Genomic DNA, 23,543 nt, shown 5'->3' on the forward strand with positions numbered 1-23,543 from the left:
AAGCTTCGACTGTGAGTGTGAGTGTGTATGTGTTTGCGAGTGTGACTGAGTGTATGTGTGAGTGCGTGGGAGTGTGTGTGAGTGTGAGTATGTGAGAGTGTGTGAGTGTGTGGGAGTGGGAGTTTATGAGTGCGTGGGAGAATGCAATGTGTGTTGGAATGAAAAAAAAGCAATGTGCTCTGTCGAGAGCCTCCTGCACCTATAATTGTCAAGGTTAACACACAGCCGGAATTTTGTCAGATCAGTCAGGCGATAGCTGTGATTCATTACCGGTTTGAAAACTTCTATTACCTTGCGCTCAGCATCGCATGTAAAAAAGCTTTGTGATGTCCTTGTGGTTTTACTTCTCATATTTCCACGAACTATCTCTTCAGATTCGCTTTCTTTGTTTTGTAAGCGCGCGTGGCCGCTTCCGGTTTTCTTATCTCGTGTTTCAACCGAACCCTCGGTTAGCTATTTTTGTCGTACGTCTCGTCGGGAAACATTGTTGATATGGAAAGGGTGTCACCTTGTCAGTAACTTGATTTGTTGTTTGTTCGACCATGTTGTCGATCGTATTTTCATGGATCTAGAATTAATAACATTCCGAGAATAATGCATGCATTGAAAACGCCGTGCAACTCACTTTATCGGCGTTCATCAGTGCGTGTCACGCTGCGGGATGCTTTTTCGAATTTTGTGTTTCAGTCTAGTCTTGTTGAGCAGGAAGTTGCTTTAATAAACTTCGTTCAGTAGAACTTTGTCTCATTCTTGGCTACGTGGCAATATTCTGTTTCCTCCATGGGCTGCACACCACAGCGCAAAAAATCATTTTTTACGCTAGACCATGCTCTTTTGTCTCCCTATGTAATATTGAAAGTTTCTGGAGCGTGTGATAAAATTAGTTTTGTTCATTTTGCGCTTCCTTTTTTGCAAGGATTGAAAAGCACGGTAGCGTAAAGACACACAGTGCAACATATGTATTTTTGTGTTTCGATTCCTTGCGTTTCTGCAGCGTTTTTAAGTGTTCTTAGGTATGTACCAACTCATCCAAACGACAATATTATTGGCCTATCTCTTTGGGCGTTCTGGCATTACAGAGCAATCAACACATTCATTACTAGCGTATGCTAAACAACGCGTACTTGGTTCCTTTCAGTTTTTTTACAGTATTATCGATAGGCCCACAGCACTCCATGACTACGGAGCTACCGTATGTATAGCGCTTACAAGTTTTGCTTAAAGAAAAGAAGCAATAGAGATTTACCAATCCGCAAAACGACAGCACAGCACTTATGCCCGAGTACACAGGAGCAGTTGCCGTTCAAGACCGAAGTCTAAGGCAATTTCTTTGGAACAATAAAACAACATTGAAGGCAGGTGGTGTACACAATGATTGAAGGATTCATGGCTGACCAGTGCAAAAAACCCGCCCGCATCTTCCCACGGGGAGAACTCGTGTAAATGCGTCGCATAGTGGTGGGGGTGTCGCGTGAATGTTGCGTAAGTGGGTATGGTTTGGGAATGCTTAATTGTTATTTCGTCTTTATTATTCTTATTTATTGAATGAAGAAGCGAAGGTAAGGAGTGTAAAGTTAAAGTCTATCTTGATTGCATGGTGCCGTCAAGCAAAGCGTCAAGTCAAGCGAAAGCCAAGCAAAGACGCCCTTGACTGAATTCCGAACGCGCGCTCCGCCGCTTATATACACACCGCCCGCGTTCGAGGGAGAGGAGTACGGGGGAGAGACGCGCATGCGCACACTTCCGTACACAAGCGCGCCAACTTTCCACGCACCCACCACGCCGTTATCATGTGTACACACCCTGCCGCCGTTACTGTTGAGCGCGACGCAGCGCACGGGTAACTACGACGCATGCGCGCACAGACGCGCTCCCCCCGCACTGCCGCAGCTGTTGTTGAAAGCGACGGAGCGCACGGGGTACACGCGCTCCTCCCGCACCGCCGCACCTGTTGTTGAGAGCGAGGAGTGTACGGGGGAGAGACGCGCACCTGCGCCTCGACGCGACGCGCATGCGCAGTGAGCGTGTGGACGGCGCCGACAACATTGACGAGTGACATCGCGAGCCTAAGAAATGCTCCGCATTTAAAAAAACAATCAGCGCGCAGAGACCAAGAGCAGCGAGCGTTTACAGGTAAAGAGCTGGCAAATATGCCGCACGCGCTGCGACTGGATGCACTTCATGTGGTGATGGCGCCAGTAGTGGCGCACGCAGTCCCTATATGAAACGAGCGCCGAAGTTTCGTGACCGGTAAAGCTTTGAAGGACTCTGCTACTGTTCTGCGGGCCAAGCTGATAGTTAACGACAATGTTACCGTTTTGGGGTAAACTTGTTCGCAACTATTATTTTATAAATTTTACCATTGTATGAAATATTAAGTCGTTTGAAGGGTTTGGATAAGTTGTTAAGCCTGCCTATGAAAACGTCGCCTTCATGGTGAACCGGTGCACCGATCATCAGCTACAGTTTAACAAAACATGTTGCAGAGCGAGTTGGTTCACACTTGATGAAAACCCGCCGCGGTGGCTCAGTGGTTGAGGCGTTGCGCTGATGAGCACGAGGTCGCTGGTTCGATTCCCGTCCACGGGGGCCGCTTTTCTTATGGAGGCTAAAAGCAAATACGCCCGTGTATACGACATTTCGGCGCAGGATAAAGATCCCCAGGCGTTCAAAATTAATCCGGAGCCCTGCACTACGGCGCGCCTCATCGCCTGCGATGAGTCGGCACGTTAAACCCTACAATCAATCAATCAATCAATCAATCAATCAATCAATCAATCACACTTGATGGAAAAGGAAGACGTGGCGTTAAGCAGTCGCGGACGAATACAAGACAGGTCAGATACAGGCGCCCTTATCTGTCGTATCTTGTCTTCAATAGAAGCACGTTTGGTTTCTTTCTTTTCGTCTGCTACAACTTTCTCGGGGGCATATTTCCCGCCCAATCATACGTTCCTTCGACTCCGGCATGACCAGCGCTAGGAAGGATCACGCACCGTCGGCTTTTTCACCGAACACAAAGTTGCCAGAGCTCACAGCTACCAGTGACAGGAAGGATTTCGGCTACTTCGTAATTCGTACACGTGTTAATGCACAGTGAAAAAAATAAATCCCCAAAACCACTTAAGAATTCAATTGTCATTCCAAGCCCGAACCATAAGTTTTGGTCTGCCGGTAACCCCCCACCAAGACATGGATTCAAAGGTGAAGTTTTTTCTCTAGTATTCTTAGCCAGAAACAATATGGAAAAGAAAACACGGAACGCGTATCTGCTGCGAAGGGCAAATCACGCAGTGTCGCTCCCAGCTGCGAAAGCTATAGCTCTTTTGAAGTGCTTCCAGATGCGAAGGAAAAAGTGAAAACGTTTATCGGAAGTGTTGCTGAGTCCCTTTAAGGCTAGTAGAAGTGCCTCTCCCTTTTGCACTGCCTTTATGAATCAGGCCTCGCGCATTGCTGCAGCTTCCTCGAATAAAGATTGCGGTGTCGATGGGAAATACCCCAAAGCGCAAAGTTTCCCACCAGTTGTTCCTGCTCTCGCCGTTGCGTCTCGAGGAGGAGCTCCCGCAGCGAAGGTTCTTCGCGGGCTTGCGAGGCTTTCGGGCGCAGCAGGCCGATGATCCGTAGCGGTGCCCATTTCAAGAACTGCAAAAGAGACACCAACGTGTGAGATTACCGGCCTGACTTCTTATTTCCATATTTGAGCTAGATAACCGCACGTGGCCGCTCCAGGCTACTTCAACCTATGTACCATTCGAAGTGCGCGTATCTTGTTCTTTCGCATGCTGTGCTGCGAAGCCTGAAAGGAAAAGGGTGAAGGTTTTCGTTTCGTTCTAAGACCGTTTTGTTTTTGTTCTTAGCAACAGTGTTCTCGAACTACTGCGATGTTTCCAGAAACAAGACACGGTCTGGAAAGCAGACGCAGCGGCGTTGGGTTTGCCGATCTCGTATGTGCACCTCACTCTGTAGGCTGCTTCCTCACCGCTTCTATGGTTAAATTCTATGCAGAACACAAGTTTGCTCTAAAAAATGTTTATTCCTAGGAAAACGTCGCTTTCTCAACCTCACAAAACAGGCGATTAGCACAGAACTACCAGTTGCGATGATTACACTCGAGGGTATTTTACCCGATGTAGGCGTCGAACTACCCCAGGGAAAATGGATCTACTGGTTGTCGCCAACTCCAACGGAAGTGCGTACACAAATAAAGCCATTTTACGTGTTGGTGGAAGGGCCATTGCGGCAGCAAACGGATCAGTTCTCCACTTGGACCCCGCCCCCCTCTGTAGCAGTCGCAGTACCAAGGCCCGGCTATGACAATTAAGACCAGAAGAAGATAGTAAAGACCTGCTCAATACAAGACAATGCACGTGCACGCAAAACATGTGTTCACAAAACAAGTCCGTAAAAGTGGCCTGAAGCTTTTGAGCTTTCTCGCATTCAAACGGGAAAGAAAAAGGTTTCGAGGTATTGGTTATTAGCCGCACAGAAAACAAGCGCAGCAATTAGCAGCGGACGAGGCGGGGACTTGTCCTCGCCACTTGTTCTTGTCCTCGCATCGTTTGTCCTCGTCCTGTCCTGCCCATGTCCTGTCCACGCCCCGGCTTCTGTTTATTACTGCGCGTGTTTTCTGTGTCGCATTCAGGCGCTCAGCGTGAAATACACTTCGTACCTTCGGAAGGCTCAGCAGAGGCAGATTGGAAGGGCGCCTGCTGCGCTGGTGTTTTTGACGCCGGCTTCCTGCACGAGGCCTGGCCATGGCAGCGACGTCAGGGTGGCTTCCGCGTCTGGATCCCGCTGCTCCCGCCACGTCCGACCTCAAGGCGGTGCGTTGGGGTGCCAGAGGTCCGAGCGAGAGGGCCTGCTGCGCCATGCGGGCAGCCTCAGCGCCGCGTAAAGGCCCTGGAAGATCTGCGGCCGAAGCGAAAGCGTCGCCTGAGGGCCGCCGGGAACTTGTCGCCGGAGGTACGACGCTTCCGGAGGCCTGGCCATGGGGATTGTGGGGTGGTAGGGCGTATAAAGGCGGGGCCGCCGTACTGGGCGACGTTGGACGAGACATCACAGCGGTTGAGCTCTGGCGATGATGATCATGTGGCGGTGGTGGTGGTACCAGTGAAATGGCTTGTACCCACTCATGGGGATCGGCCAGGGAGTGGGCGCCTTACCGAAAGAAATTACATAATTTTTGTAGGGAAAGAAAAATATTTAAATATATAGAATGGATTAGCAGTAGATGATTACAGAAATGAAGGTAAGAAGATTATAGAAAGAATTAAAAAAAGGTAAAAATGAACACCATTGAATGGAAAGTGGCAGTACGAACCACGAGGAAAGATTGTGGTAAAGACGAAGCAGTGAGCTAGGCGCGCCTATACTAGACAGAAGAATCTAGGAGGGCCAAATGATATCTACCACGGCAGAGGGCCTGATTCCAACATGAATGAGTGCAACGCATGGAAGAAATCCCCGTGACAGAATGCCAATTACTTCATTCCGAAGGACTTAATCAGTGCAGCCGACAGCGGGAGGTTTAGCCGGCTGCATGTGCTTTCTAATTATCTCCCTCTTATAGAGGAGAACCGTCGCCAGGATAATGATAAATGGTCTATCGTTTCTGTTTTATTGCAGAAAGCGCATAATGTCGACGGGGCCAGATTTGAGGGGTTCAAGTAATATTTTAAATTCGGCACGTGACAGCGAAAGCTGGTGAGGGTGACTTCGCAAGCTCGCGACTGACTTATGCTGCACTTCCATGAGTACCGGTGGTGCTCGAGCTCCCAGTCTTCGTAAGAAGAATCAGGCGTACTTTGAAGTAAGCACAGCCTACGAAAGCTAGCCGAAGTGATGAGTGTAATGGGTAGCAGAACCTCCCCTACTGGACCGCCCAATGTCATTCCCGCCAGAGCATTCGCCAATTCATTGAGCGAGATACCGGCATGTCCAGTTACCCAGACCAAATGAAGTTCACGAAGGGAGGAAGGCGATAAAGAAGGAAGGGCTCGACGTTAGGGAGGGTGAGGTCGAGAAAGTAAGGGCAGAGCAAATAGAGAAGGAATTAGAATTATTGCCTGTCGTTTCGAGGAACCAGGCTTACGATGGGCCAAGAATACTGCGAGAAATTCTGCGTGGAAAGCTGTAGTAAATTTAGGCAGCCGGATGGAAAGGGCCCAATGTATACCTGGAGAAAAAATACTCACACATGCCTTCTCTTTCCGGACAAAAGCATCGGTTGCAATAATGGCGTGGAAAGGGAAAACGTTCAGATGATCCTCTATGAGGCCTGGTAAAAGGTTCAGTGGGAGCAATTTCGCGCGAGTAATCTAATCGCGACACTCTGTCAAGTACGAAAGCCGACAAGAAGGCCACATTTAATGGGTCAACCAGAGATGGTTCGAAGACCGCCTGTGGTTGTTTGAACCACTGCCATGGACTACCGAAGAACAACGAAGGCCATGTAACGAAGGCTGTTTGCGGCATGGCTATGGGCGACTCCATAACTCGTAAATGCGGATCTACGGTGAGGTCATGCATACATTAGGCTAATTGAGGAATTCGGGCTTCCATGTGTGAAACGTTAGGTGGCACATAACCAGAAAGACCCAGATATAACATTATAGATTGTCCTTCGAGCATTGTCGTTCGAAACTTTAAGTGGCACATAACGAGGAAGACCGAGATATAACCTTATAGCTTGTTTTTCGAGCATTATCAATGGGCGAAGTTTGTATTGGAGACTTCCAGAGAACAGCACACATCCAAAGTCTGGAATTGGCCCGACGTAAATTTTTCAATCATTAGTGGTTTGTCAAGGCGCATGCGCAATCTTTTGTGAGTTAGCCCTCTCAAGAATGACATTGCCCGAGCCCCTTTAGTAGTATTGTAATCTATGTTGTGGACGCTAATTGAGGGTATTATCGTATAAAATCCCCAGATATTTTAAGGAACTGACCTGAAGAATAGCCTGTTGACGGTAACTGAGAAGATGAAGACTGGGCGTCTCACTGGGACTGGAAGTAGAGCACATTTACTCAAAATTTAGGTTCAAGCGGAAGCCATCCAGCCTAACCTCTAAGGGGCTTAAATAGGCCTGCAAACACAGATGCATTTGAATATCGCTGGCTGAAGGGAAAAAAGCAATATTATCCTCGTAAATGTACACCTGAATGTCTGGATTTACGGGAATCCAACGCATTAAAATATAGGCCGCTGCATGGTCTTCGGCCTTTTCTGATAACGTACCGGTAGAGCGGCCACCGATATTTTGAAACCCTCACGAAGGAAACAAAAGAAAAATGCGTTATGCCTATATATTCAGTGCTGAGAAAAAAAGTTAAGTTAAAATAGGTGAAGAACACCAGCTCAGTTTTAGCATCTCAATTGTGAAGGTCGCTGATTTTCTTTTTTGTTCACGGAAAGCAGCATTTTGTCCTGAACGTGAATATGTTTATATTTCGGCTACTTTCCCGTGACAGGTATACGCGCAGACGCCGTTTCCCTCCACTCTAAATTCTGTTTATACACATTCAACCCTCTCTGTGCCAGGCAATGACAGAAGTCATCCGAAAGCGCACGAACTAATGTTCGCGACGACGCATGGGCAGCGCTTTTACTGCAAGCGCGCAGTTGTGGAGATAGTGAGATACATACCACACACGCTCGGCTGTCAATCAGCTCGGAAGAGAGAGTTTCCACTCTGAGGAAAGAGCACGCGCGTTGGGGTTGCGTAATCCGCTATAAGCCACCTTCGCGTGCTCTAAGGCAGCAAAGCCAAACTGCGGCGGGACAGGCTTTAATGAGAAACACCTGCGCGTTTCGACACCGCGTATACCGGCAGCTCCGACGGAAAAGTAAACAAGCTTGCACCACAAAACCATCTGCATACGTCCGCGAGCGTTGGTAACACGCCCCATTGTGCATAGGTGTATGCATAAATAAAAAAATGAACCCCATCCCGCCCTCCAAAAGTGGATGTCCAGCGCAACCGTTGTAAGCCACTACACGTGCTTGTGGGGGCGGGTGTGAAATGTTGCTCGTTTACTCGGTGGGCTTCTCGCTTCTCGCTTGCACTGAGCTTCTCTGGTTGCAAATGCTCAGTCCTGCGCATGCGCCCGTCATTTTTGGCGAAACCTGCTTGGTGCTGCCTAGCCTGACGCACACGCTGGCCCTCTAATGACGTCAGCCCCCCTCCTCTTTCGGGGGCAGCTGCAAACCTAATGTTTACGGGAACCCAAGGGAAGAGGGGGGGGGTCTTGTTCACCGCCGCCTTATCAGCATCATGTGGTATCAGTGCTTCATTTGTGTTTTTTTTATTTATACGAATACTGTGCTCTGTGGAGGAGGCCAGCTTAACCCGACGCATCTGGGGCGAAAACTGGCGGGTCCTGAGTGGGTTTGTGTTTCGCGAAATCAAATTCTCCTACTAGCGAGACGATTACAGCTTCGCTCTAAAATTGGCGCAGCATGCACCAGTTGTGGAAGGCTGGAGAAGCACAGAGCTGGCGGCCCCTAACTCTTCGTCGGAGACACGGCTGTTGCATCATCACCATCATCATCATCAGCAGCAGCAGCAGCCCACTGGGCCCACTGCAGGGTGAAGGCCTCTGCCATCGACCGCGAACAGTTCCTATTTCACGCCCTCCAGTGCATTCTTTGCCTCCGAATTTCCCTATTTTGTCTCTGCATCCAGTAATTGACCTTCCTCTTTTTCTATAACCGTCTCTCGGTACTCCCTCTACCATCCTGGTAATCCACCGATTGCCATTTCGCATAACTACGTGGAATACCAAAATAAATTGGTTTTTCTTTATTTGGACTAGGATATCTTCTACTACAGTTTATTTTCTGAGCCAGGAAGCTTGTTTTCTGTCTACGTGTTACACTGATCATTATTCGTTGCACGGCCCGCTGAGCCGACCTAAGTTTGCTTTTAAGTCATTTCGTAAGGCACCAAGTATCCGCTCCATACGTCATCGCTGTCTCGGATCGCTTCGTCCGCAGGCTTTCAAGTGTCTCAAAAGTGACCTCGTTAGTGCACGTTAGAACTCGCAGCAACTCCAAAGCCAACGCCCGCGCTACAAACGCAAAGGAAATGCTGCGCTCCGGGAATGCGATGATAGCTCAATCGAATAGATGCCGGTTTCATAACGCGGGGGACCAAGGTTCGATTCAGAGCACAGGAAGAGTTTTTATTTCTTTCCAATTGGCTGTACATGTTATAGTTACCCACCACTGCTAACCCGTACTCCTCAGGCCTTTGGGGTGGCCCAGTGGTTGAATTGCTGGTTTCACGGCGTAAAAGGCCGAGGTCAGGTTCCCGGGACCTGCCTAACAACGTTTTTTTTCATAAGGCGTCGGCGTTATTAGCTGCTACAGACAGATTTGTGTCGGCCTTAATTGTTACGCGACGAACTAACAGATGGCGCCACGCAGTCAAGCCTGGAGCGTAGATGGCGGGACCCAACCCACGCTATATCAACGCCGCCAGTGAGAACAGCCCCCAACACGATGCCCCACGAGTTTGATTCCTCCCTACCTCCCAACGGCGGAGCGCGGTCAACCTTGAGCAGACGACGGTATCGAGTTACACGCGCGCCCTGTCCGCCACTTCACTTTCTCTTCTGTGCTGCAGCCATGTAGTCGCTTGTATACACTTTCTTTTCCTACTTTATAATAAACCGGGTTACCCAATATTACCCAATATACCTGAAGACCAGTGTTCTGTATCAGAACACACAACAGAACATGGTGTCAGAAGTGTGAACGAGCTGTACCACAAGCGAAGAAATGGATAAGCTTCCAGCACCACCGAAATTCGACTGGGAGGGCAAAACAGAGGAACAATGGCGCGTCTTCAAAGAAACCTTCACGCTGTACGTGAAAGCAACGGACACAGCCGGCGCCTCGGCAGAACAGCAAGAACCTCTTCTCTTGACCATCGGAGGACCAGCATTGCTTGACGTATACAACACTTTGGACTTTGGTGTACTTCATACTGGAGCACAATGAACTGTATTTGCGCTACGTTTTCCGTTCCGGCATGCACCAGCCAGACGAATAATTCGACAGTTTCCTGACGGTGTTGAAGCCGAAAGTGGCGATTGCAGATTTGGGGCCCAAAGAGACAGCTTGATCCACGACCAAATCGCATGTGGGGTACATGAAGAAAATTCGAATGCGGACATACCAGAGCTCGAGGAAACAATTCGAAAGATGGTTTTCAAGGTGTGCCTTGCTCCTGCAGCAACAAAATTCCAACTGAGAGCATTTAAAGAGGGAGCGACGAGTGATAGTCGAGTGCATGCAGTAAAAACGAATACCCATCGAGCAACTGGCAAGCGCAGCCAGTACACCACTAAAGCAAGAAACCCACAGTAGCCTACTGTTCAGAAATGCAAGCATTGCGGCGGCAGCCATGAACGCAAAAAAGAAGCCTGCCCTGCATGGAAGCAAGTATACAGCAAATGCAGAAAGGAGAACCATTTTGCGGTCCTATGCAAAAGTCGCAAAGTAGTAGCTGGGTTAGAGATAGAAAGCGACCAACAAGAGCATATTCTTGTCGTCTTGTCGACAGCAAGAAAATGAGCGCATGCTCCACTTCTCTGGAAGTTAACGGAGAACCAGTGACCTTCCAAGTAGACAGCGGAGTAGCTATCGATGTCATCAGGAGCAGGCATGTCGCATGAGAGCAACTTGAACCATACGCAACAACTATGCGAACAGGGAATGGCGGCGCTGTTAAAGCAATCGGAATAGCGAAACTCGAAAAGACAGCGAAGGATTGGACCAAGCACAAGGTGAAATTTGTAGTTGTTAAGAAGGACCTCACACAGCAGATTGGCAGAAAGACAGCAGAGAAGATGGGCCTCATAACAATAGGCTACAACTTTGTGGCCGGGATCGATGAGGTCTCAGAAGAAACCTTCACACATCACATTGTGGAGAAATACCCAGATGTTTTTGGAGACTCTAGGAAAACTTCCGGGAAAGGTTCACTTGGTGACCAAGGTGGCCAAAGCAATAAGAAGCAGCAGAGCTCCTGTGAACATACTACTGCAACTGAACACAGCCTTGGCGAACTTGGAGCAGAGGAAAGTAATAAGGAAAGTTTCGGAACCAACACAATGGGTGAGCAGAATGGTCATAGCAACAAAGAAGACCGGCTAAATAAGGATTTGCATCGACCCACAGGCAATAAATGAGGCTCTGGAAAGGGAACGTCACACACTGCCAATTTTGACGATGGGCTACCTGAACTGGCAAGAGCAAAAGTTTTCTCAAAACTCGACTTGCGAGAGGGCTTCTGGCAACGTTCGCTCGATGAAGAATCAGTCTTCATGACACATTTCAAATACCTCAAGGACGTTATCGATGTCTTCGCCTACCATTTTTCCTTGCCGTGAACAGCAAAAGTTTTCAGAAGAGACTTCAGCTAGCACTTGAACGGCTCAGTGGAGTTATATGTGTCGCAGACGACATCCTGGTGTTCGGGGTTGGCGAAACAGACAGAGAGGCTGCGAAGGCCATGACCGAAAATTTGGAAAGACTACTCCAAAGATGCCGGCAAATAGTAATACGCCTCAACGAAGAAAAGACGCATTTGAAGACGTCGACAACAGGGTTCCTGGGACACTTGTTAACGAAAGGACTGAAAGTCGACCCAGAGAAAGTCAAAGCAATTCAAGAAATGCCCATACCAACAGATGAACAAGCACTACAGCGCTTCTGCGGAGTGGTCAACTACCTCGCCAGATTTCTGTAGAGAATATCGCGTGTGATGGAACCACTACAAAAGCTCACAATCAAAGAACCATGGTACTGGGAAAACCACAAGAACAAGAATTTCGAACTACTGATGAAGAAGTGACCAAAGCACCAGTACTTGCGCACTATGACGTGCCCAAGCCACTGGAAATTCAGTGTGATGCAAGTGAGACGGAACTAGGAGCGGCTCTTCTCCGGAACGGACAGCCAGTGTCATTTGCAAGCCATGCGTTGATATCAACAGAAATTCGTTGTGCGTAGATTGAGAAGGAGATGCTGGCAATCGTCTTCGCACTGAAGAAATTTCATCAGTACTCTTTGGGAAGAGCCACAACGATCATCACTGATCACAAGCCACTTCAGTCGATTCTCAAGAAACAACTCGATCAAGTACCGCGGCGACTGCAAGGAATGTTCTTCAAACCCGAGAGTACGACGTAAGCATCGAGTACCAACCAGGCAAAGAATCTAATTTGGTCGACACGATGTGTCGTGCATTTCTGCCGAACGACAGCTGTGAGGAAGAACTTGAGAACATCCACGTCGTGAGTCACCGGTCCGTGCGTAAAGGAACGCAGGAAAACATCCGAAATGCAACAAGAGACGACGACTAAATGCGAAGACTTAAAGCAATAATCCAATCAGGATGGCCGGAGGAAACAGACCAAGCACTTCAAGACATATGGATGTACTTTACCTTCAGAGATGAGCACACCATCGTAGATGACATGATTTTCAAGGGAATGGGATTAGTCATCCCAACGTCGCTGCGAGCCAAAATCCAACACAAGCTCCATGCGTCACACATGGGAATAGAAAGCTGCTTGCGACGTGCTCCAGACCGTCTTCTGGCCAGGACTCAATGCAGAACTAGAAGACTTGATGTGAAGATGTGAGATATGCCAAAAGCATGCTATCTCTCATTAGCTAGAAACTGTGATTATGCACCCGGAACCAAGATATCCATGGGAACCAGTGAGATGCGACATCTTTGAGTACAAGAATAAGAACTTTTTAGTCACCGTGGACTATTACAGCAATCTATGGGAAGTAGATCAACCGAAATCTTTGAGTTCAAGCTAAGTGACTCTGAAATTGAAAGCTCACTTCGCAGACACGGACTTCCGCAAGTACTCATCACGAATAATGGACCGCAGTTTTCATGTCTAGAATTCCAGAACATTACCAGGTGCTCAAGCTTTGAACACAAAACTTCGTATCCAGCCTATCCACATTCCAACGGCAAGGCCGAATCAGCAGTGAAAACGGCAAAAATGCTTATAAAGAAAGCTGAACAAAGCAAATCAGACTTGCAGATGGCAATTGCGGACTTCAGAAACACTTCTTTGCAAGACCTGAATGCAAGCCCAGCGCAACTGCTGATGGGCCGTCGTACAAGAACAACTCTACCGACAAAAGCACAACTGCTGCAACCAAGGATAGTAGATTTAACGGACAAGATGAAAGAGACAAGAAGAAAGATGATTTGTCATCATGACAAATAAGCCAAGGATCTGCCAATCCTGAAGGAGGGAGAAAGCGTGACAGTTCCACCACAGAAAGCCAAAACATGGGAGAAAACAACTGTGACTGAACGGGTGAATGACAGCTCATAGAAAATGAAATTTGGAAGCAGCATCCGGCGGAGAAATGAGGTCTTCATTAGGAGTACACCCAAGCCTTCTGATGAGAGCCAGCCGGGAGGGAGGGAGAGAGAGAGAATAGTCTTTAATAATACTGGTGAGGTTAGCCTGGCCCAGGCGCCTAGCTTGCTACACTGCACCACACCTGACCTGCCTGCGAGTACGTCGAACAACGAAGCATCGACAAGCCGAGCATCACCCAACACCTTGCCGACACAAGTCAACGGACCTATCAGCTCAAACGGAACAACAGCTGACCAGGGAGGCACTCGAGTCCGACCACAAAGAACCAGGATGTTCCCAAAGATGTTTGAAGACTTCTCCGTCGGATAAAGTGGACAGTTCTTTCAAAGAAGGAAGGATGTTACGTGAGGAACTAATAGATGGCGCCACGCAGTCAAGCCACGAGAGTAGACAGCGGGACCCTATCCACGGTGTATGAAAGCCGACGAAAGAACAGTACTACCACTCCGCCAGAATGCATGTTGCGAAAGCGTCAGAAATGGGGGCGGCAAAAAACTGGGAACATCAGAATAATTTTGGGGGTGAAGTAGTTTGTTCCTCCCCCCTACCCCCAGAACCGTCCGGCGGTGTTTTCTGCTTTGGAGAGAGAGAGAGAATAACTTTAATGAAAACCAGCGATGTTAGCCGAGCCGTCGGGCTGGCATGCTACCCTAGATGAGACAAGAAAAACAAAACGAAAAAAAGAGAGAAAAAAAATGGGAAAACCAAATGATGTCATTTGATGCCGCCAAAATTTTCAATCACAAAACTCTGTCCAGTTCTGTGCAGGCAGCTTGGTGCGGGACTTGAGCTGAGGGCTGTTTTGGGTCCATGGTCGCGTCCCAGTCAGGCTGCGCGTGCAATCAAAGCTCTTTTGGAGTTTTTTTTTCTGCTTTGTTTCCTGCTCTCAAGCTCATCACCCATGGCACGAAATCTGCGCTCTCGCCTCTTTGGGGATTGTCGTGTTTATATAAAGTGTAATTACCATTCTCCTTTCACAGCAGCATAGAAAAAACAGATCTTAAGACTACTGTTCAATAATGAAACAGAAAATAATTCACCATTAGGCTATAATGCGCCATCCCATAATGACGCCACGTAACATGCTCAAAAAATGGGCAGCCGCAAAACAGTACGACGGCAGAAAGTATGGCTTACGAAGGGCTGGAAAGTATAAAGTGTCAGAATATAAAGGCTTGCAAGGACAACGAAGAAATAAAGAATAATAAGAAAACAGTTTTCTTCCGTTGGCATTGTCTAAAACCCTGAAGAAGAGAAAAAGAAGAAGAAAACGACACCTAATTTTATGCGTTCTTTTTATAGGTTACTTTAATTGCGTAGTGAACCGGGCTAGTTGGTACAGATTCATTTTCGCAGCGCACAAATGAAAGGACAAAGGGGAAGGAAACACTCGGAAAAGCGCTTACACTCTAATTCTCCAGCTATACTTTAATTCGCCAGCATAGTTTCTGAGTCTCATGCATACTTTCTTTTTCTCACCTAGTTCCCTTTTTATAGGCAGTCCCTCTGAGTAGGTATGTATCATTATTCTGGCTCGACTACCACCACCACCACCACTAAGAATGAATCCAGAGAACAAAAATACGTAAAGAGAAAGTGACTGTGAAAATGGTTACAACGAACGTACAACGAACGTACCTGTGGTAGCTATACTGCTATACTGCCATTAACTGAAGCGTCTTTCTCAGCTGCAGCTGCAATACAGAGACGAGCACGGAAGTACGCCTCAAAGATAGATCGAAAGGAACACAAGAATGGTCCGCAGCCATTGGTCTTCTTTGTCTGCAGATAAAGTGGTGGACGATGTCTTCATGAATCGCGGCTACAAATTGAGCTTGTACAATGCGCAGAAGTTCTGAGTAGGGCGACGGACACGGAATGAACCCGAAAGCGCGGGAGTGGTATTAGTACACGGTTCTGTGCCACACCTCCCGAGGAAGGCCGCAAGGTGATGTCCGGGGAATTGAATGAAGGCAGGGTGCACAGATTGGATTTCAACTGCAAGCACATTATTTTCGAGTGTTGGGTGATCGTACGCTTTCCCGGGGAGATGAAGTCTGTTGTGGCGTCAACAAGGCGGTCGTGCCGACAGTCCGGCAGCAGGTGGCAGTACTGCATGAAGTCGGAGGCGATGTTTAGCTCGAATATGTCGGCGATGACGACATTCATGAAAACCTGCGGCGTTGCTTTTTGTGGTGATGGTTGTTAAGACAGACAGAGAAGTATGTCTTAAAGCTGGCGCCGCACTGACATCGAAGGACGTACAAGGCCGTTTGTCGTCCAGAAAGGCTTGTGTACAGCACCAGGCACCATAAACGCGGTTGGTGAGGAACCTCAGTCGACATGCTTTGTAGGTGGCACAAATAGGAATACCTCCACGTTGGCATCTCGCGACTGTCCCTACCAGCTGCCCTTGGCGTTTTCCTGCCGTTAGCCTGAACCAGGTGGTGATGTGCATGGGCCCTGTCCGAAAGGAAAATGGTACTAGCATTGACATTTGTTGTTATGACGCTATGAGTCACCGTTGCGGTCGTGGCTTTGAGACCGGTTGCGGGGACCCGACTGCGGGCGTTGATATGGGAGCATTTTAATCGAGTTCTGTCGGTATGTGATGTCGATACGACGCACGTGCTTTGGGGTGTGATGTGCACGGGCGCCGACAGTGTGGACGGTGTTTGGAAGTGATAGCAAGGGACTTAGACGACGCGTTCTGCGATCGAGCTGTCCTAGCGGTGTAGTAAAGACAACCTGCAGGATGGCCTGTACTTGTTAAAGTAGGCGATAAGCAACGTGCTCTGGATTACGGATTACGGATTACGTCGTCGAAGCAAGTGTCACCCGTGAGGGCATGCGTATTGAGTAAGAAGCTCAATGGCTTGCTGTCACCTACTTTCTGAATTGGAGCAGGTGGCGCACTTTCTGGTTTTTTTTTAAATTGAGTGGAAACAGATAATTCGGCCTTTTTGTGCAGGTAACGGTCGTCAACCGCGGAACGTGCGAGTTTGTCGCAGAGTTAATTCGTGTATAAGGAGCCGAGATGACCGATGACGGAATCCTAGCGGGCCCAGTCCTGATTCGGGCCAGAAAAATTCTGCGTCGACTTACGCGAACTATTCGTAGAGTTAATCTGACCTAACGCGTTTGACGCAAACGCCGCAATTCATGCAATCGCGTATGTAGCAGTACCGGTGTTGTAGGGCGACAGCTTCAGCGGGCCTTAATAAGAGGCGTGTTCCTATCAAGACCGCGCGGAATCGTCGGGCAAGTGCGCCGCATTTCGGATGCAGCTCTGGTGTTCCTGAAGTTGCGCTGTTGGTGCAGGATGATCTGTTGCTGGGCATCCACTTGCTGTAAAGTTGTTGGACTTGTTGCTAAAGAACAACGGGGGCTCCTAAACCGGCCGTGGCCGTCCGGCACGTTCATGCCTCGGTCAGCAGACGTGAGAAGGCATCCATTGCTTTAGTAATCATCATCGTCATCATCAACACCAGACTATCTACGCCCAGTGAAGGGGAATGCATCTCCCATTAATCTCCAATTATCCCGATCCTATACCAAGTTATCCCTGCAAACCTATCGATCTCATCTCTCCATCTAACTTTCTGTCACCCCCACAAGTTTTCCTTCTGTAAGGATCCACTCTGTTACCCTTAGTGACCAACGGTTATCTTGCCTTCGCATTGCATGCGTTGCCCACGCCATTTCTTCTTAATTTCTACTAATATGTCCATAACACGCGTTTGTTCACTGACCCACTCTGCTCTCCTCTTGTCCCTTAACGTTACACCTATCATCTTCCGTTCTATTGCTCTCTGAGGCGTCCTCAGTTTAAGTTGAGCCCTCTTAGTGAGCCTCCAAGTTTCTGTCCCGTAGGTGAGTACCGGTAAAATGCAGCTGTCATATACTTTCTTCTTCAGGGAGAATGACAGTCTGCCATTCATTATATGATAATGCCTGCCGACTGCAATCTACCCCATACACATCCTTCTAATTATTTCTGCCTCATGGTTGGGATCCAAAGTGACAACTTGGCCTAAGTCAATTTATTCGCTTACCACTTCCACTGCCTGGGCCCTATCTCGAGCCGCTGTGCTGTACCGAGGTTATTGATCATTACTTTAGTTTTCTGCATAAAATTTTTCAGGCCCACTGTTCTACTCTGTTTGTCCACTGCGGTAAGCATGCTTTGTAATTCGTCCCCCGAATTACTTAGCAAGGCAACGTAATCAGCAAATATCCGGTTACTGAGGTATTCTCTATTAACCCTTACTTCTACGTGTTCCCAATCCAATGTTCTGAATACTTCTGGTAAACAAGCTGTGAATAACATTGGAGAGATTGTGTCTCTTTGTCTGACACCCTTCCTTATAGGTATTTTACTGCTCTATTTATGGAGGATGATGGTAGCTTTAGACCCATTGTAAATATCCTCTAGTATTCTTACATAATGATCGTCTACACCCGGGTTCTGTAATGCCTGAATGACTTCAGAGTTTTCGAGCGAGTCAAATGCTTTCTCATATTGTCTCAGTTCAGTATACTGGGTGGTGGTGGTGGGGGCGGATGGTGGCGGTTGTGGGTGGTGGTGGTGGTGGTGGTGGTATACTGGGTTCAGTATACTCCGCTCACTTGTCTATCGCCTGATTGATCGTATGAATATGGTCAATTGTGGAATAGCTTTTAAGAAACCCTGCTTTCTCTTTAGGTTTACCTAAATCTAAGGTGGCAGAAATTCTGTTAGCGATGGCCTTGGTTAATACCTTGTAGTCGACTTACAGTAAGGTGATCGGCCTGTTGTTTTTCAAGTCCTTCATATCACCTTTTTATGAGTTAGGATTATGTTTGCGTCCGTCCAAGATTCCGGTACACTCGCGCTCATTAGGCATTGCGTGTACAGGCTTGCCAGTATTACTAGTACAATTTTTCCGCAACGCTTCAAGAGGTCTCCTGTTATCTGATCCTGCCTAGGTGCTTTGCCCCCTTTCATTTCTTTCAAAGCCTTTCTTACTTCTTCTGTCGTCACTGGTGGGATTTCTATCTCCTCTGAACTACATTCTCGTTGGGCATTATCCTAGATGTCCTGGCTACTGTACAGATCTCTATAGAACACTTCGGCTACTATGAATATTTTATCCCTATTTGTGATGACATTGCCTTGCTTGACTTTACCTGTCTTACGCTTATTGAATAACTTCGTAAGCTCCGCTAGTTCTATTCTGTCAGCTGAGGCGGAGATTGTCGTTGTTGGCAGTTTCCCAGTTAGATCGTCGTCTCCTGGGAACGTTTACCAGTATCCTGTCTATTCATCGTGCCCCCGACTTCTACTTTAGTACTTCCATACAAATACGTTGAAGTAACTGTAGCACAAACAAAGTTGTGATCCTTTTCTCGGCACCCACACGACTATGTAGCATCGGTTGGCAAGTGTGTTTTCTTTGGATGCAGCGGCGCTCATTTTTAGAAGCATTGCTCGGCCCAACGCCGGTTGTCTTGTATAGCTGCCGTCAAAAGCAACTGTACCATAGTCTCTTACATTTACAGAAATTTCCTCTTCCGCGCTCTGCCTGTCTGCATTGGTGTACGTTTAAATCAATCCTCCTTAATATAAAAGTCTTCATATACACCCGTAGTGGCTGTAACAAAGCCAGTAAGACAAGTAGTTTGTGATATTCGAAAATAATTGTTCCAATTACCTAAGACGACACTAAGTCCCTTGGTATGAGAGAAGGTAATCAACGCTTTGAAAAATGGTCAACGGAGGATGTCACTTCTAGACAAGTATTCCATATACATACGTACGATGCCTACCATACAGTTAAGTTTTGCGGAAATGCAAGAAACGACGTGTAAAGGAATTTATTCGTCGCTCATACCAGGTTTTATTGCTTACGCCCTACAGCCCGGGAATCAGTACTCCAATACTAAAATTATATAGGCTGGCTTTAGCTGCAGCAAAAAAAAAAAAGCCTGCATTACAATGTTTCATTCTTCTATTATCTTTCACGACATGCCACCCAACTAAGAACGCGGTTACGTTTGCAAATATTAGGGGGGGGGGCAATTTACAAAGACAATAAAAGTCAGGCGTGGGTGTTAAAGCTCGAAAAGGGAAAATTGAAAGAAAAACCTCTGATCTTGTTATAGAGCCGACATTGATGAAGGCGCTCTTGTGCTAAAAACTACATCCTGGATGATTCACTAAAATTAAATTTATTTTTCGCGTATTGAGAGCCAATTTACAGCTCATAACAGTCTCACGTTTTGGTTTCTCAGATTTCTCTGAGCTTCCTAGGCAGGCAACAATGATAATCAATTTTGGTTCCGACCGGAATTCACGTTCAGCCGCAGGTCCCATCAAGCTGCTTCTAGGCATTCATTTAGGTAGTCAATGAAAACTGCCCGTCGTCATTGATCTTGTTTTGGTGCCGTGCAAATGTTTAAGATCTTCATGCCTGCCGTGAGCATACTTTGGTCACTTTTGAATTTGGTCACTTTTGTAGGCCATAACATTTGTTATGGCCTACAAATCTTTCTGTGAGGTAAAGAAGTTTTAGAACAATCGGACACTCTTCCCTTATAGGTGCCACGCGCTTCAGGTGGCACGCGCTTTCTATATGTGTGTGTTCCTGTGCAGTAGGCAAAATACACCCTAATTTCGCGACTTTTTTTCCGCTGTGTAATCTGGAAAAGCAGCCAGTTCTGAAATCAATTTACAAACATACTTTTTTATTGAAATCGCATGATTTACAAAGGGGCGTGCATTGATAATTATTAGCATGAAGCGGAGATGATATGAAATGGTTGAAAGTATTCAAGCTTTTCTCTTCCACAAGTTACGAGCCGGCTGTTCATAGGGCTTTTAGGGCTCGTCGGTAGGGACATCCAGTTCATTTGATCCATTCACGGAGCTTTGAAGCAGCTCCAGCATGACCTTCTCTGTTCCGGGTGTGACTGGGGCCGGTGCGTCCCACTCGTACAGATAGGCGCAGGTTACCGCCAGGTAAAATGTAAACAGCAGTGCCACCACCACCACCGCGGTGAGCTGCCGTTGACGTTCCTTGGTGTCTTTGTTCTGCGTGAGATACGATCAGGTGGTTACGCGCATCAGCAAACCCCACTTCACATCTTTCCCCACAAAAACGTGTTATGTGGCAAGTCCTCCACAAAAGCGAACTGTGGTGTATCATGCTGGAAGTATGGAAAGAGACCTGAGAGAATGGCTTGTTGTGGAGACTTATGTCAAGTTAGATGTGAACGATAGAAGGAAGGCCAATTATTCTCGCCCGAACGGTATAGCAAAGTCTGATTTCATTTGTATCAAAAACGAAGTATGACTGAAAACGTGCGCTCTATCCAATGGTGAATCTAGAGGGCATTATAAATACTGCTGAAATAATAACGCTACCACTTCAGACGCAACCGCCTCCCGGTGCTCTTTCAGATTCACGCTCTGATTCTCACTTTCAGGTCTCTTACCTTAAACTGGCCACACGGTGCCCCTAATACCTCGCCACAGATTTCAAACTGTGTCTTGTCAGCCAGCCTTACTGCGAAATTGTCAAGGGAGGCAATACCAGTTAAATGACACTTGTGAAGTTTTTTGAGATAAATCTATTTAGATAGGTCGTACCGAGCGAGGCATAAGTCAACGCTCTGTACTTACATGCTCATTACAATGGCGGGTGACCACCACTGCCTTCAGTGCAGATTTAAAAGAAAAGCACTATCTTTTGTAATGGATTGAACTCTCTGTTCATATGCGCTCGTCGACCACTACAATAATTACACATGCAATCCCCTAATGTATAGTACAATGCTGTATCCATGTCGAACTTTCTGTCTTGGTGGTTGTAGACTAACATTTTGCCTCAAGAACCAACTGCGTGATTCGACCAGTAATTTTGTTTCTATGACCGCCAGTTTTTGGTCTTTTTGCGCGGTCAAAATTAATCCGGAGCCCTCACTGCGGCGCGCGTTATCGCCTGCGTAGTGTCGCCGAGTTAAACGCCAAAATCAATCAAATAATCGCTTTCTTTTTGGGAATATGTTTTGTTGCATAAGTGCATTTCGTTCGTGGAAAATTTCGTCAAGGCTCATCATAAAATCGTCGTAAAGGCTGGAAATTCATTTTATCAAACATTGCTTCCCCGCCTCATACTGTTAGCAGCTGTAGCCACCAGATAGCGCGTCTTATAAACACGCCTATTTGTGAACAGCAGCGTTCACTATACGCGCCCGATGCTCCATCACTGGAAAAGCGCAGGTGCCCATCCGAAAATCTGTTTATTCTATTTTATGCGGTAGAAGCGAATTTAACATGAAGCTGTTACTCGTACGTTCACGTAAATGTTTTCTGAGTGAGGTGCAGCAGCAGCAGGCTCCTGCCTCAAACAGTATAATATATGTAAAAAGAGGGTCTGCAAAGACGACTGGTCAAGCAAACATACAATCGCAACCTCCGCAGGCGGCTAGCCAGACTCAACAAAGAAATTGAAGACTGCGCTAATCACTTGGCACAACAGACGTGGCACAACAGATGTGACGAGATGGACAGGCAAATGGGGATAGCAAAGACCTGGAACACACTCAGGTATCTGATAGACCCCCAAAAGAGCAAAACAACTCAGAAGCAGAATCTAAGCAAAATCATTCAAAAATTCGAAGGCTCCGACGAGGAGCCCGTAAGAGATATCCGAAACAGATACGTGGGCATAGACCCCCGCGTGAAACTCAGGGATTACGAGGGACCTTCGAACCCTAAGTTAGATGAACCCATAACGCTCACCGAGGTGCGGGGAGCCATTCAGGCGCTGCGTACAAAGTCTGCTCCGGGTCCCGATGGAGTGACAAACAAGATGCTCCGGAACCTGGACGAGGACTCGATAGAAGCCCTTACTCGGTACTTGAACTGGTGTTGGGAACGCGGCGAGATACCCGCACAGTGGAAAGACGCAAAGATTGTAATGATTCCGAAGCCTGGAAAAAAACTTCACCTAGAGAATCTAAGACCCATTTCGCTAACGTCGTGTATGGGCAAATTGTAGAACACGTAGTCCTAAACAGACTTCACGCGCTCATGGACGAAAGATATCTTTTCCCCCATACCATGATCGGGTTTAAACCGGGCTTGTCCACTCAAGACGTGATGTTGAGGCTGAAGCATAAAATCCTCGACGGAGAAGGGTGCTCGCCGTTAGACACCAGAGCCATTCTTGGCCTGGACCTGACGAAGGCATTTGATAGCTTGACTATCAAGCACGAGACAATTATGAGAGTGTAGAGGGCCTGGGGATCGGCACCAGGACTACAACTACGTTAGGGACTTTCTGTCCAAGAGAACGGCACGCCTGGTCGTGGGCGGAGCAGAATCGGATGTCATAGAGATAGGGAGCAGAGGGGCACCTCAGGGCTCCGTCCTGTCCCCGTTTCTTTTGAATGTAGTTATGATCGGGCTCCCGAGAATTTTAGATTCCATAGAGGGGCTGGAAAACAGCCTGTATGCAGAGGACATTACCATCTGGCCGTCTGGAGGCGGTATCGATGGAGAGATCCAGGAGCGACTACAGAGAATCGCGGACGCGGTGGTAGAATACACTGCCTCGAAGGGTCTGCGTTGCTCGCCGCAGAAGTCCGAACTTCTATTATATAATCCTAGAAGGCAAACAAAGAGCGCGATGGAAGCAGCTAACCGAAGTCCTACGATTGAGCTCTGGGCCGAGGGACTAAGGATTCCCGTGGTACACGGCATCAGGGTTCTGGGGCTCAGGATCCAAGCGAACGGGCACAAAACATGGAGGCTATCAAAGCGCTGGAGGGTAGCGTGCACCAGACAACCCGACTAATCTCTCGCATAGCCAATCGTCATCGGGGAATGAGGGAGGAGAATCTCCTTAGGCTCGTACAAGCCTTCGTCGTGAGTCACGTGGTGTACGTGGGGCCTTAATATGCTCACAAGTGAGAAAGAGAAAGTAGATAGGCTGATGAGGAGAGGCTACTAACAGGCCTTGGGCATACCAATCACGACATCGACCGAAACGTTTGCGGCCATGGGGCTGCACAACTCGGTTGACGAATTGATAGAAGCGCAACGCATAGCGCAAGCGGAGAGACTCTCGAGGA

General features: G+C 47.7%; 1 protein-coding gene across 1 annotated transcript in view; it reads right to left on the reverse strand.

Annotated features, from left to right (window-relative positions):
• Positions 1-4,870, reverse strand: part of LOC144168001 (uncharacterized) — a 29,617-nt gene extending 24,747 nt beyond the window's left edge. Inside the window, exons 1-2 of the mRNA XM_077697102.1 lie at positions 4,670-4,870; positions 3,520-3,642 (exon numbers count right to left, since the gene is read on the reverse strand). Of these exons, the coding sequence (XP_077553228.1) occupies positions 3,520-3,642; positions 4,670-4,870 (324 nt within the window). The remainder of the gene's footprint in view (positions 1-3,519; positions 3,643-4,669) is intronic.
• Positions 4,871-23,543: the final 18,673 nt, after the last annotated feature.

The sequence above is a fragment of the Haemaphysalis longicornis genome, unplaced genomic scaffold (assembly GCF_048455015.1).
Source record: "Haemaphysalis longicornis isolate Haplotype H1 unplaced genomic scaffold, Haemaphysalis longicornis Haplotype H1 scaffold_2, whole genome shotgun sequence".
Classification (NCBI taxonomy): domain Eukaryota; kingdom Metazoa; phylum Arthropoda; class Arachnida; order Ixodida; family Ixodidae; genus Haemaphysalis; species Haemaphysalis longicornis.